Consider the following 14,859-nt stretch of genomic DNA (forward strand, 5'->3'; position numbering starts at 1 on the left):
CCTGCTAGAACAGACAGCTCTGGGCGACCTTGATGTCACAGACATCTTTTCATTAAAATCCTTTCATTAGGATTTTTCCTGCTGAAGCTGAGAAGTTTCAGCAACAAAGTGTAAACAATGGTTATCTGCTGCTGTGGAATGCAACACGTGGATCCGTGATTAGCCTCCTTTAGATGTTTAGATTTACTGACCACTTATGGCAGAGCTGGGTCTTGCTCTCTGCTGAGACACAGCCCTTTGTTATTCATTCCTTTTCTATTCTTAGCTTAGCCAGCCTTCTGAGAATTTTTCCTTCTATTTCTTTTTAGTATAGTCATAATGTAATATATATCATAAAATACTAAATCAAGTCTTCTGAACATGAGGTCAACATTCTCGCCTCTCTCTTCATCCTGCAACCCTTGTGACCACTGTGACACCTTGATATCTTGGGGGCTACCTCTCATCTGCCTTAAAAATAATGGGGGGCCAAGCTTGCCTTTCCATGGAAAAATCATCTTTCAAGTGCAGGTGTCCATAGCCAAAATTGGGAATCCGCCTCCAAAATTCTTTATTTCCTAGGATAGCTCCCAGACAAAAGCTGCCAAGACTGTCTAGGTTCCCTTGGCTTCCTGAGGGCCAGCTCTCATCTGCCTGTGAAACACTGGGGCTCTGTACTTTCCTTCCTATGGAAAAGAACTGTCCTTCTTGTCCAGGTGCCCATGGACAAAACTGGGATTTGGCCTCCCAAAGTTCATCTACCCAAGGACTGCTCCCAAACAAAAGCTGCCAAGACAAACAGGTATGGCTGTCCTTGGCCTCCTTGGGGCTGCCTCTAATCAGCCTTTGAAACACTGGGGCTCTGCCCTTTCCTTCCTGTGGAGAAGAACTGCCATTCTGTTCCAAGCAATCCGGGCTTAAATTGAATTCCACCTCTCAAAACTCCCCAAATATCCAAAGGTAGCTTTCAAACAAAAGCTGCAAGGACAGACAGGTCTGGCTTGCCTTGGCCTCTGGTGACTGCCTCTGATCTGCCTTCAAAATCCTGGGGCTCTGGGGGTTCCTTCCTGTAGAAAAGAACTGTCCTTCTTGTCCAGGTACCTATGGCCTCAGGCACATGAGCACTGTACAGGGACAGAGGAGCTCTGTGCTCAGTGGAGTGGGGACTGAGGACAGCAGAGGAGATCCCTGGGAGGGACTGAAGGGCGCTTTCGGAGATGGTGGATCCTTTTAACATAATAGTAAACCAGGAGAAAAAAGGAAAAAATTAATGTAAAATGCCACTGGGGAGATCTGGACTGGACACAAGGACAAAGGAATTTCCCTTGCAGGGACGGGCTGTTGTGCAATACATCCTCCAGAAGGAGTCTGGGTCAGCCCAAGGCTTTGTGTGGGCAGGCAGAGGCAGGCAGAAGGCAGAGCTGGCAGCAAAGGAAGGGCCCAGTCAGGTGGGGCAGCCGGGGGATGCCGACAGCCTGCAGGGACAGAGGCACAGGGCAGGGACACCGTAGGAAAGCCTGGGCTGCGCAGGGCACAGGGATGGGCAGCAGCTGGAAGACAGCCCTGCCAGAGCCAACTTGGGTTCACTTTGGCCATGGCTGCTGGCCCTGAGCCTGAGGCAGGAGCAGGAGACAAGTGACCCTTGCAGGGCTGGGGCCTCATTGCCTCCTTGTCCCTGCTCAGCAGCCTGGCAGGGGCTGCCCTGTGCTCCTGCCCTTGCCATTGCCCATCCCCACATGCCAGTGCCCATCCCGGGAAGAGCCCTGAGCAAGGAGGGAGGGACAGGATCTGCCTGGCCAGGGGCTGGGGCTCAGGCCTTAGCCCTTTGCATTCCTGAAACACATCCAGGTTTGCTCAGCACCAGAGACACCTTGGCCTTGTTTGTCTCCAGCTGTTATCACTGCCTCCAGTGTTCTCTAACTGGAATTTGGGGACACTTTCTCAGTTGTGTACTTCAGTGGGACCCATTAAAACTTGAAGAAACTTTGGAGTCTAAATTTAATTTTGAGTTCTTGAGAAGTTTTTTGAAGACACTCTCATGGACTGAGTCTGATGTAAACAACACCAAATCCCCAAGAGGCTCATTAAGGTCCTTGCGCTGTGTCTGTGCTGCTGAGCTTTAAAGGAACAGCTCTTCCCAGGACCTGCTCCTCTCCCAGCCCAGCAGGGCTGAGGGCTCTGCCTGCAGGCACTGAGGGGACAGGAGCCAGGCAGAGACAGGCTGAAGGAAACCAGGATTTGGAAGACATTGAGCTGAGACTTCAGCTGGGGAAACATTTTCACAGCCCTGTGCATGGTGAGTGTGTGGGTGCAGGGCAATGTCCCCTGTGCTCCGGGAGGGATCTCCTGAAGCCAGCACACCCCACAGCCTGGGGGATGTGTCAGGAGGACTCTCCCAGTTTCTCTGTGGCACAGGAGCAGGAGGAGGAGGATGTGCTGCAGAGCAGGGCTGCCCTGGGCACCATCACAGGGAGAGGGCAGGACGGCTCCTGCTGCCAGGGACGGCTGCAGGGGGTGAAGCTGGGGCTGCAGCCAGGGCTGCTCAGAGCTCCAGCTCATGCCCAGCTCATTTCTGAGGGGAATTTTCATGAACTCATTCAGGGCTGGGGTTTCCTGCTTGGGTCTCTGCTTTGCTGAATCTGTGCTCCCACTTTTCCCGAGCTCAGCTTGGTGGCAATGGAAACTCAGCTGTGCAGGGCACAGCAGGGGCTGAGGCTCCTAAACCATCACAGTGAGGATTCCTGGAGCCCTCAGCAATTGCCTGCACCTGCCCAGCCTCAAGATCCATGCAGCATAACCTTTCCATGGTGCCCAGGCTGGGGGAGCTGTTCTTTAATCCCTGCAGGGCCCAGCAGCTGCAGGGCAGGGCTGGCCCAGGGGCTGGGCTGGGCTCTGGCAGCTCTGGCAGGGAAGGAGGCCAGGGCCACAGGAGCAGCTGGGGCTGGGACAGCTCCAGCAGCAGAGCCGTGGGCAGGGAGAGAGGGAGGCAGTGCTGAGGGAAGCCCTGCTGCAGGGCAGATGTGGCACCTGCGGGCCTGCCCTGCAGGGCACACACTGCCCTGAGCAGCACAGCCCTTATGTCCCCTCGCAGCCAGCACAGCCATTGGCCCGGGGGCTCAGGGCCCTCAGTCCCTCCTGGGCCAGCAGAGCAGCCCCAGAGATGAAGGGAATCTCTGCGGCCCTGTGCCCAATCCTTGCTGACCAGGCCCTGAGGGCCACTGTCCTGCCCTGCTGCTGCCTGGCAGGGGCCGGGCAGGGCAGGCCAGGGAAAGGCTTTTCCTCAGGCCCGGCTCTCTCTCCTTGCCTTGCCCAGGTGCTGCTGGCATTGCTGAGGGGCTCTCTGCAATGGCAGTTCCAGCTGCAGGGCCAGGCCCAGCCCTTGGGCTCCTCCTGTGCAGGCTGAGCACAGCAATGGGGTGTCCTAGCTCCCTGTGCTCGGGGAGCTCTGGGCAGGGCAGCCTGGGAGGCTGGAAATGAGCCCACTGTCCTGACTCTGGGAAAGGCAGGAGCCACTTTGTGTGCCAGGGATCCTCTGCTCTCAGCAGTGTCTCCTGGCTGTCCAGGCTAACGCAGGAGTGGATCTCAGAAAGTTGCAAGTGCAGGGCAGCTGGAATAGGAGAGAGGGACAGAGCAGGTCCCCTCAGTGCACACTAAGACTTAGACAATCCTTCTGCCTCCCTGGACTCTCTGTTCTCCCGTGGTGCAGCAGAATTTTTCATTCTGCCTTCTGTTATCCCCATCCCTTCACCCAGGCAGCTCTTCTGCTTTAGGGTAACATTCTTTATCCAAGTCCAAACAGCAGGACTGGCCCCTGCTCTCACTGTTGCCCTGCACTGACTTGGGATCAGGGCTGACTCTCAGCTGTCCTGCAGGTCAAGGTCCAGCTCCTCACACAACATTGGCCAGCAGCAATCAGGTCTCCAGCAACAAAAGTGAAGGAAGATCTCTGAGACATGGACAGGGCGAGGTGCTCTCGCCCTGTCCGTGTGGGTGGAAAGGGTCTATGAGAAAGGGCTTTGACTTTTCTGAGACAAATCTCCCCTCAATTATCACTGTCATTCCTTCTTCAAAAGGTTCCAATGTCCAGAGGCAGCAAATGTCCAACAGCAGCTCCATCAGCCACTTCCTCCTGCTGGCATTGGCAGACACGCGGCAGCTGCAGCTCCTGCACTTCTGCCTCTTGCTGGGCATCTCCCTGGCTGCCCTCCTGGCCAACAGCCTCATCATCAGCGCCGTAGCCTGCGGCCACCACCTGCACACGCCCATGTTCTTCTTCCTGCTCAACCTGGCCCTCAGCGACCTGGGCTCCATCTGCACCACTGTCCCCAAAGCCATGCACAATTCTCTCTGGGACACCAGGGACATCTCCTACTCAGGAGGTGCTGCTCAGGTTTTCTTCTTTCTTTTCTTTATCACAGCAGAGTTTTCCCTCCTGACCGTCATGTGTTATGACCACTACGTGTCCATCTGCAAACCCCTGCACTATGGGACCCTCCTGGGCAGCAGAGCTTGTGCCCACATGGCAGCAGCTGCCTGGGCCAGTGGCTTTCTCACTGCTCTGCTGCACACAGCCAATACATTTTCCCTGCCCCTGTGCCATGGGAATGTCCTGGGCCAGTTCTTCTGTGAAATTCCACACATCCTCAAGCTCTCCTTCTCACACTCCACCTTCAGAAAAATTGGGATTTCATTGCTTGCTGTCAGTTTAGCCTTTGGTTGTTTTCTGTTCATTGTTTTCTCCTATGTGCAGATCCTCAGGGCTGTGTTGAGGATTCCCTCTGTGCAGGGACGGCACAAAGCCTTTTCCACCTGCCTCCCTCACCTGGCCGTGGTCTCCCTGTTCCTCAGCACTGCAGGTTTTGCTTACATGAAACCACTTTCGGTCTCTTCCCCAGCCTTGGATCTGGCAGTGTCAGTTCTGTACTCGGTGGTGCCTCCAGCCCTGAACCCCCTCATTTACAGCCTGAGGAACCAGGAGCTCAAGGCAGCGGTGTGGACACTGGTGACTGGACAGTTTCAGAAACATTAAACTTCTTGCCATTTTCTGCAAGTCATTGTAATATGAGTAATCTGTAAAAATTCTTTTTCTTTTTGGTTGTGAGTGTTTTTTCCCTTTGTTTTAGTCCATTAATCTTGTTCACAAAATAGAACCCTTGTTTGTGCCATTTCTTAGTTTTGTCTCTTGCTGTGGCCCCAAACTGTGTCAGTGAGGAGCTGTGCTCCAGTGGCTTTCAATGAACTAAAGGATCTCCCAGCAAAGTTTTCACCGGAGATCCCCTTTTGTTTTCTCTGGAGCTGCAGCATAAATGTCTGTGTGCAGAGCTGGGGGCAGATCAGTGCTGGCACAGAAGCCCTGCACCTGCTGGCCACACCATTCCTCATCCAGGCCAGGAGCCATTGGCCTTCTTGCCCAACTGGGCACACTGCTGCCTCATGCCCAGCCTGCTGTCCATCAGTCCCTGCAGGTCCCTTTCTGCCTGGCCGCTCTCCAGCCACTCTGTCCCCAGCCTGTAGTGCTGCAGGGGTTGTTGTGGCCAAAGTGCAGGACCTGGCACTTGGACTTGTTCAACCTCACCTTGTTGGATTTGGGCCCTGGATCCAGCCTGTCCAGGGCCCGCTGCAGAGCCCTCCTACCCTCCAGCAGATCCACACTCACACCCAGTTTGGTGTCATCTGCAAATTTGCTGATCTTGGACACAATCCCCTCATCCAGACCATTCCATGCAGGCATTGAAATCCACACTGGCTTTCTCTGAACCCTCGGCCATCCTGTGGGTGCCCTGTGATGGAACTCAAGGGGATCTGTTCCATAACCTTGCCAGGCACCCAGGTCAGGCTGACAGGCCTGGAGTTCCCCAGATCCCCCTTCCAGCCCTTTTTGGGGATGGGCTTACACTGGCACCTCCAGTCCTCTGGGACCTCCCTGCTGAGCCAGGACTGATGGTAAATGATGGAGAGCAGCTTGGGGAGCTCACCCACAGCTCCCTCATCCCCCTGGGATGGATCTCATCTGCTCCCAGAGACACCTGTGAGCATGGGAGTGGCTCAGCATGTGCCCAGCTGCTTCCTCCTGGATAACAGGGGGCTGTTCTGCTGCCTCTGACCATCTAATGCTCAGGAGAACACTTGTCCTGAGGAAGACCTGTCTTATTTTTGACAATTGAGATACACAAAGTGTTAAGCAGCTCAGCCTTCTCCTTATCCTTAGTTACTCTATTCCCCAGAGCATCCACTATTGAGTAGGGGTTCTCCTTATTCCTCCTTTTGCTATTAGTTTATTTATAAAGGTTTTTCTTTATTTCTTTTTGCAGAAGTGGCCAGGTGAAGCTCTAATTGAGCTTTCATCTCTCCACTTTTCTTTGTGCATGACCAAACAACATCCTTAAACACTTCCTGATTTGCCTGACCTATTTTTTCTGAGTTCCCACAAAACCCTCATGCCCAGCCAGGACAATAATTTTCCTCTCTGCTTCAACTTTGGCACAGAGGGACAGGCTGCTCCTTCCCCCTTAAGATTACTTTCTTGAGGTGTGTCCATCCTTCCTGGACACCTTTGTTTTTAAGGGTTGTTTCCCTTAAAAAATCAGTACCTGATTCAGTACTCTCCAAATCTGCATCTAGAATAGGCCAAGGTTTGCCCTGCATAATTCCAGTGTAGACATTCTGTTTATGTGCCTTTTTCTTTCAGAGGATTTTGTAAACTTGATTATTTCATGGTCACTCTGTCCCAGGCAGCCTCCGACCACCACATCTCCCACCAGCCCTTCACTGTTTATAAACAGCAAGAGACAGAGCTTTCCTTGGCAGTGGAAGTGTCACCCAAAATTCAGCAAAATATTAAAACTCCATAACCGCAATGTAGCATTGATAAGCAGCATTCTTTATTTGGCCAGATGCCCGGGTGGATAGCTCCTCCCAAAGCTGTGCATGCTGAGTGCTGGAAAGTTTCTGTTTATATTCTGTATTTTGCATACAAATTCATTGATTGTCCTGGACTAAACACACATATGATAATCATTTCCCTAAAATCATTAACATATTTCCCCTCCCCTTTACCCATGCATTCTCCTGTCCTGGGGGTCTCTCTGGTGGTCCCTGGTGCTCATGGACCCCAATGTTCCCGTGGGTCTGGCTGAGCTGGCAGGACACTGAGGCTGGTGAATTTCAGTTCCCCTTCTCACACAATGGGCATTGTGTGGTTTCCGTAGGCCTGGGGTTTTGGAGAACCAGCATTGTGTGTGCTCACCTGGTGTAGACAATTTATCATTTGGTGACATGAGGTCACAGAGTGGGCTATGACATCACAGAGTGGGTTGCATGAGGTCATCGAACAGCTACGACTGCCTGAGGTGCATCATAGACTGCCTCTGTGACATCACAGCACCAGCTGTGACATCACAGCACAGAGGACTGACATCACAAAGCAGACTATGACATCACAGAGTTGGCTGTGAAATCAGAGACCAACTGTGTGAAAATAGCTAATGAGTTGTGACATCACAGAGTCGGCTGTGACATCATGGAGGGGGCGGCTGTGTGACATCACATGAGAGCTATGTGAGGTCACTGGGTTGGTCACTCTGCTCCAGCTCCCCCTCACAGTTTCCCCCCAGAAGTCCAAAGCTGTTCATGCCCAGCAGGGTCCCCTATCCCCTGGTATCCTCTGGTCCACCTGGAGCTGCAGCCTCCACCAAGGATGTTCCACAAGATCAACCCCAAACCTGACACAGGGAAAAGGGACTGGGCTGTGTGACCAGGACATCAAGGACAGGGATTATCCAGGTTACTGAGGCCTGGGTTGGTGTTCCCAGGGCAGGAAAGATGTCTGGCAGCTGGAGCAGGGTCTGGGAAGGGCCTCCAGGGTAGGGCTGGAGCCCTTGGGCTGTGAGCAGAGGCTGAGGGAGCTGGGCTGGTCCAGCCTGGAGTAGGGAAGGCTGAGGGGCTCCTCATGCCAGCCTGGAAGTGCCAGTGAGGAGGGGATGGAGAACACAGAGCCAGGCTCTTGACAGGGGGCTGGTGGTAGACAAAAGCCAATGGGTGGAAGGGGAAAGAGGGGAGATCAGCAAGGACAGGATGAGATGAAATGTGTCAGGCTGGTTTCAGCATTTCCTCAACACTAAAAGCAGCCTGACCTCCCTTCTCCATCCACCACTGACAGCTTTGCAAATCAGGAATTGTTCAGGCCATTTAATCCCCACTTTAGGATGAGCATCCTGATACAAAAAATTTAATTCTATTTACATCTATCACAGAACCATATTTTTCTAAAAATAATTTTAGTATGGAAATTACTTGTGGATGGTGGACATGTCAGACGCTGCTGGGACGATGCACATAGCTCAGGGAAGAGCATGGTTGTTATTGAATTGTGTCCTCTTCAAACATGGTCTGTTGGCCATGAAAAGAACCTTCTAGTGCCTCTGAGTCCCACCAGTTCCTGACCCACAAAGGACACAAACGTGATGAGTTCTGGTTCCCACTCCAGTGATGGCACCTGCACCTCCCTCCATCCCCAGAGCAGAGATCCCTTGTCCCACGGAGTCCCTGGCAATGAAGGGATGAAGGAAACAGGACAGGCTGTGGGGATCAGACACAGGGCACAGCCATGGATTTGGGGTGGTTATGAGCCCAGGTCAGGACATGGTCCTTGGCCTTGGTGAACCTCATCCCATTGTCCTGGGCCCATGGATGGCTCCAGCCCGGCCAGATCCCTCTGCAGAGCTTCCTGCTCTCCAGCACAGCCACACTGCCACCCAGCTTGGGCTCACCTGGGAACTGGCTGAGGGTGCCCTCGATGGCCTCATCCAGATCAGCAATAAAGAGATTTCACTGACCTGGCCCCAGTCCTGAGCCCTGGGGACAGCCCTGGATGTGACTCCATTCCTCAGCTGCTCTGAGTGCCAGTGGTTGGATGGGGGAAATGGTGGGGTGAGGGTAGGGACAAAGTGTGACTGATTGTCAGCCATGAAGGGTCTTGATTTTCATATCTGTTCAGACTGCATGGGGAGGGGCTGGGGATCAATATCAACTGGGGATTGCTGATACTGATCTATAAACAGGGAAACTATAAAGGACAAAAGAATTCTCTCTTCATTGTTTTCAATATAGTAGATTCACTTTGAAGACACTTCTGAAATCTGTCCAATTAACCACAGAAGAACTGATGATTTGAATTATTCCCATGGGCTTTTGTTGTTTGGGTGTTTTGAACAAATCTTTATGAGCCTTTGTCACTGAATTTCTCAAATGAGAAGCTCAAGAAAGAAGAGGCCTCTGGAAAAGTAAAATTCATCACCAACCTGTAAGTGGCTGCAAATCCATCCTAATCAGAGCAGCAATGAACAGAAATGGGCACAGCTGGCTGGCCCAACTTTGGCATGGGCCCTGGGCCTGGAGCAGGAGCAGCTCTTGAGGGCCCCAGGGCCGGGGCTCTTTTGCTGCCCTGGGCAGATGAGATGGCAGCAGGGGCTGCAGAGCTCTCAGCATCTCCTGCAGAGGAGAGCAGGGCAGCCAGGGAGCCTCCTTTGGCCTTGGCCAAGCACCTTCCCCCATGGCTGGGGCTGAGTCCTGTGGCAGCTGCAGCTGCTGCTGTGCCCTTGCCAGGGGCTGAGGCCGTGGGGCAATGCCCAGAGCAGCCTGGCCTGAGCAGAGCTGTGGGGCCAGAGCTGGCTGTGCTGGGCTGGGGAGAGGCCTTTGGTGCTGCCCAGAGCTCAGGGCAGCTGGCAGAGCTTGCAGGGAGCTGGGCTGGGCTCTGAGAGCTTGGCCCAGAAACCATCAGTGTTCATCTCAGCCTGGCTGAGTGTGCAGGGGCCAAGAAGAGCAGCCCAGGGTCTGAAAGTTCTGTGGGTGGGAGCTGATCTTGGGAGCCATTGATCTCTGCCAAGTGCTGGGGCTGCACCTCCAGCTCCAGAGGAGATGGGACAGATGGGAGCAGGGACAAATAATTCCTGCTGGATTCTTTCTTGTTTTTTCTTGTAGAGGTGACCTGGATCCATATGTAGAGGAGGTGTTTTGTTTCAGATAATACTGGTAGAGTGAGAAGAATAATATTCTTTAGCTGATAATAATATTTCATGCATAATACACACTGAGGAAAAAAAGACATATGATCAGAACAGCATCTGAGTTTTTCAGAGGATGAGAGAACTATTGATGTTGTAGTCGCAAACCTGTTCAAATACTTTCCTCAGGCCTTCCTCGAGATGAGAGGTGACAACCAGAGGCCAAGGTGAGCCAGAGCTCTCTATCCTGGCAGCTTTTGTCTGGGCGAACCCTTGCATATAGGGAATTTTTCAGGGGGAGTATCAATTTTGGCCTTGGGCACTTAGACTGATGGTTCTTTTCCATAGGAAGGAAAGCACAGAGCCTCAGTTCTTCAAGAACTGATGAGAATCAGCCCCCAGTATTTCAAGATCAGCTGGACCTGTCAGGTGGCCCCTGGGAGGCTAAACCGGCCAGATCTGTTCAATCTCCCCTTGCTTCCAGGTGGCCCTACAGTATCACAATGTTCTCCTTGTTTCTATTGTGTCACAATGACCTCATGCTTCCATGAGGCCCTGCAGGGTAAATATGGCCCTTTGGTTCCATGGGGCCACAGTGTCACAATGGTCTCCATGATTCCATGGGGCCTTGCAATTCCACAATGCTCTCCAAGGATCCACGGTGCCCTGCAGGATCACAACGGCCTGTTACCAGGCTTGCAAGGGTTCCTCACAGGTGAAGAGAGAGACGAGAATCTTGACTTCATGATCAGAAGGCTGGATTTATTAATTTATTATATATGTTACATTGAGATGATACTAAAAGGAATAGAGAGCAAAGTTCAGAAGCTGCTATGCTAAGGATAGAAAAAGGAATGAATCAACAACGAGGTCTCTCTGATCTGTCCCAGAGAGAGCTTGGCCCCTGATTGGCCCTTAATTGTAAACATGGAACATGGGTCAATCACAGGTGCACCTTTTACATTCCACAGCAGCAGATAACCATTGTTTACATTCTCTTTCTGGGGCCTCAGCTTTCCAGAAGAGGGAAAAATCCTAAAAAAAGGATTTTTCACAAAAGATATCTGTGACAATGGCCCTTTGGTTCCATGAGGCCCTGAAATGCAGCAATGGCCTCTTGGTTCTACAAAGCCCTGCTGCTTCACACTGGCCCCTTGGGACCATGCTGGCCAACAGAGCCACAGTGATGGCCTTGGTGCCACGAGGCCCCACATTGTCACAGTGGCACCTTCATTTCATATTTGAAATTTTATATGTGGAATCCCAATTTCAGTCATTTTTGCCTGGAGAAGAAGGTCAGTTCTTTTCCACAGAAAGGAAAGCACAGAGCCCTTGTGTTTGGAAGGCAGGTGAGACCCGGCCCTCAGGAGGACAAGGGGTGCCAGACTCGTTGGTAATGGCAGCTTTTCTCTGGGAGCAATCCCCGGATATTGGGAATTTTGGAGAGGGACTCCTGTTTTGGCCGTAGATGCTTGAATGAGAAGGGCAGTTTTTTTCCATTTGAAAGTCAGCTCAGACCCCAGGGTTTCAGGGGTACATGAGAAGAGACGCTCAACATGCCGAGGGCAGTTGGACCAGTCAGGCTAAGCCAACCAGACCTGTTCCCTGTTCCTTTGGATTCATGGGGCCCTGCAGTGTCACAGCAGTGGTGTCATATTGCATCTGTGGTCCCATGAGGCCCAGATGTGTCACACTGGCCCCTGGTTTCCATGGGGCTCCACAGTGTCACAATGGTCCCTTGCTTCCATGAGGCCTTGCAGTGTCACAGGGGTCTCCTTGGTGCCGCAGTGTCACAATAGACTTCCATGGGGACTCACAATGTCAGAAGGGTCTCCTTGGTTCCATGAGGCCCTGCAGAGCCCCTTGATTCAACGACGCCTCCAAGTGTCATCATAGCCTCCAGGATTCCATGAGGCCTCTCAATGTCACAATGAACCATTGGTTCCATGGGGTCCTGCACTGTTCCATGGATCCTTAGTTCCATGGGGCCCTGGAGCATTACAATGGACTCCTTGGTTCCATAGTGCCACACAGTGTGACAACTGACCCTTGGCCTGCCAGACTCCAGAGTGTCACAATAATTCCTTGCTTCCATGAGGCCTTGCAGTGTCACAATGGTCTCCATGATTCCATAAGACCTTGCAGTGTCACCACAGACCATTGGTTTCATGGAGTCCCACAGTGTCACTATGGTCCCCTTGGCTCCACAAGGCCCTGAAGTGCCACAATGGCCCTTTGGTTCCACAAGGCCTCCAAGTGTAAAAATGGCCTCCATGGTTCCATGAGGCCCTGCTGTGTCACAATGGACCTTTGGTTCCATGATGCCCCAGAGTGTCACAATGGTAGACTTGGTCCCACGGTGTCAGAATGAACCCTTCATCCCATGGACACCCACAGTGTTCCCTGCAGTCCCCTTGATTCCACCAGGCCCTGCCATGCTCTACAGGCCCCTTGGTTCCAGTGGATCCCAAAGTGTCAGAACAGTCTCTATTATTCCATAAGGCCCCACAATGTCCCTGTGTTCCCCTTGGTTCCACAGGGCCCTACAGTGGAACAATGGATTCTTGGTTCCATGAGGTTCCTCAGTCCCAATGGTCTCCTTGGATCCGCAGTGTCACAGTGGCCCCTTGGCTCCGTGTGGCCACGCTGTTTCACAATGGCTCATGGTTCCATGAGGCCACACAGTTTAACAAGGGACCCTTGGCTCCATGAGGCCTTGCTGTGTCATAATGGACTTCTGGTTCCATGAGCTCTCACACTGCCAGTAGCAGTCTCCTTGGTTCTGCAGTGTCACCATGGACCCTTTGTTCCATGAGGTTCCACAGTAGAACACGGTCACCTTGGTTCCATGAGGTTCTGCAATTTAACAACGGACCCATGGTTCCACCAGGCTGTGCTGTGTCAGAATGGCCCCTTCGTTCCAAAAGGTTTCTCGGGGTCAGAATGGTCTCCTTGGATCCGCACTATAACAACGGACCTTTGGTTCAATGTGGCCCCAATGTGCCAAAATGGATTTTGGTTCCATGGTGTTCTGCTGTGTCACAATGGACACTTTGTTCCATGAGTGTGCTCAGTGTAACAGTTGACTCCTTGTTCTGTGAGGCCTCCTCATCACCAAATCTCCAAAATACCAGAATAAGACCCATTAACACTAATTTGCTTTTTAAGAGGGGATCATTTATTCAGGCCTGAGGTCTAGTGAGGGATAACTTCTAACCTTATGTGGACATATTATTCTACCAGCATCAGTAAGTGTGTATTACAATTTACTCATTTCCATAAAACCCACCCCAAGTTCCCAGATTCAGTCCTTCAATTTTTTGTCGCTACATTTTTCAGCCAGATGTCTTTCTCTTCCAACCATCCTTGCTGGGAAAGCAGCCCCTGCATGCCTTGTTCCTGTGCTAAAAGTTCACAGGCACAGTAAAAATTAAATTAATCCTTTTGATATCAAGGCCAAGGCTTTGTGTGGCGAGGCAGAGGCAGGCAGAAGGCAGAGTTGGGTGCAAAGGAAGGGCCCCGCCAGGTGGGGCAGCCAGGGGATGCCGACAGCCTGCAGGGACAGAGGCGCAGGGCAGGGACACCGTGGGACAGCCTGGGCGGCACAGGGCACAGGGATGGGCAGCAGCTGCAAGACAGCCCTGCCAGAGCCAACCTGCGCAGCACTTTGGCCATGGCTGCTGGGCCTGGGCCTGAGGCCATGACGGGACAAGTGACCCTTGCAGGGCTGGGGCCTCATTGCCTCCTTGTCCCTGCTCAGCAGCCTGGCAGGGGCTGCCCTGTGCTCCTGCCCTTGCCATTGCCCATCCCCACATGCCAGTGCCCATCCTGGGACGAGCCCTGAGCAAGGAGGGAGGGACAGGATCTGCCTGGCCAGGGCCTGGGGCTCAGGCCTTGGCCCTTTGCATTCCTCAAACACATCCAGGTGTGCTCAGCATCAGAGACACCTTTGCCTTGTTTGTCCCCAGCTATCATCACTGCTTCCAGTGTTCTGCTCTAACTGGAACCTGGGGACACTTTGTCAGTCTTGTGCCTCACAGGGATCTATTTAAAGTACAAGAATCTTCAGTGTTTCAATCTCACTTTGAGTTCTTGAAAACATTTTTGAGCCCTCTCTGAGGGACTGGGTCTGATGCAAAGAGCACCAAAGCCCCAGAGGGTCATTAGAGTCCCTGTGCTGTGTCTGTGCTGATGAGCTGGGCCAGGCTCCTGGCCCAGAGGCAGCTCCTGGCAGGGGCAGCGCTGCAGAGAGACAGCTCTGGCCAGGAGCAGCTCCTGTGCACAGCCCAGCAGGGCTGGGGCACTGCCAGGGCCCCTCAGGGACACCAGCACGGCACAGACAGAGCTCACAGGGGCTCAGCCCTGGCAGGGGCTGTGGGATGGCCCAGAGGGGACTGTGTCACAGCAGCATCTCTGTGGCTGTGTCATAGAGGCACAGAGCAGCTGGGATGTCAGCAAGGGGCTGTGTGACAGCACAGAGTAGGCTGTGAGATCATGGTATGACTGTGTGGCATTAAAGAGTGGGCTTTGAGGTCAAAGTGTGTGCTGTGACATTACAGAGTGGCAGTATCACATCACAGAGAGGCTTTTGTGGCATCACTGAGAGGATTATGACATGACAAAGTTGGCTGTGACATCATAGAGTAGGGTGTGAGGCCATAGAGCAGATCCTACCGTTATGGAGGGTGTATCTGTGATGTCAGAGAGTGGGTTGTGACATCACTGGGTAGCGGTGTAAAATCATAGAACAGGCTGTGACATCACAGAACAGACAGTGACATCACATTGTAATTTTTTGACATCAGCATCTTCTGTGTCATCACAGGATGCTGTGTGACATCACAGGGGCTGTGTGACATCACAGGGCCTGTGTGAGGTC

At 52.6% G+C, this 14,859-nt stretch overlaps 1 protein-coding gene across 1 annotated transcript; it reads left to right on the forward strand.

Moving 5' to 3' along the window:
- The first annotated feature begins 4,075 nt into the window (after positions 1-4,075).
- On the forward strand, positions 4,076-5,008 carry LOC134414008 (olfactory receptor 14J1-like). The gene has a single exon (XM_063148008.1). The coding sequence runs from the start codon at positions 4,076-4,078 to the stop codon at positions 5,006-5,008; it is 933 nt and encodes a 310-aa protein (XP_063004078.1).
- The last annotated feature ends 9,851 nt before the right edge of the window (positions 5,009-14,859 follow it).

The sequence above is a fragment of the Melospiza melodia genome, unplaced genomic scaffold (genome assembly GCF_035770615.1).
Source record: "Melospiza melodia melodia isolate bMelMel2 unplaced genomic scaffold, bMelMel2.pri scaffold_88, whole genome shotgun sequence".
Classification (NCBI taxonomy): Eukaryota; Metazoa; Chordata; class Aves; order Passeriformes; family Passerellidae; genus Melospiza; species Melospiza melodia.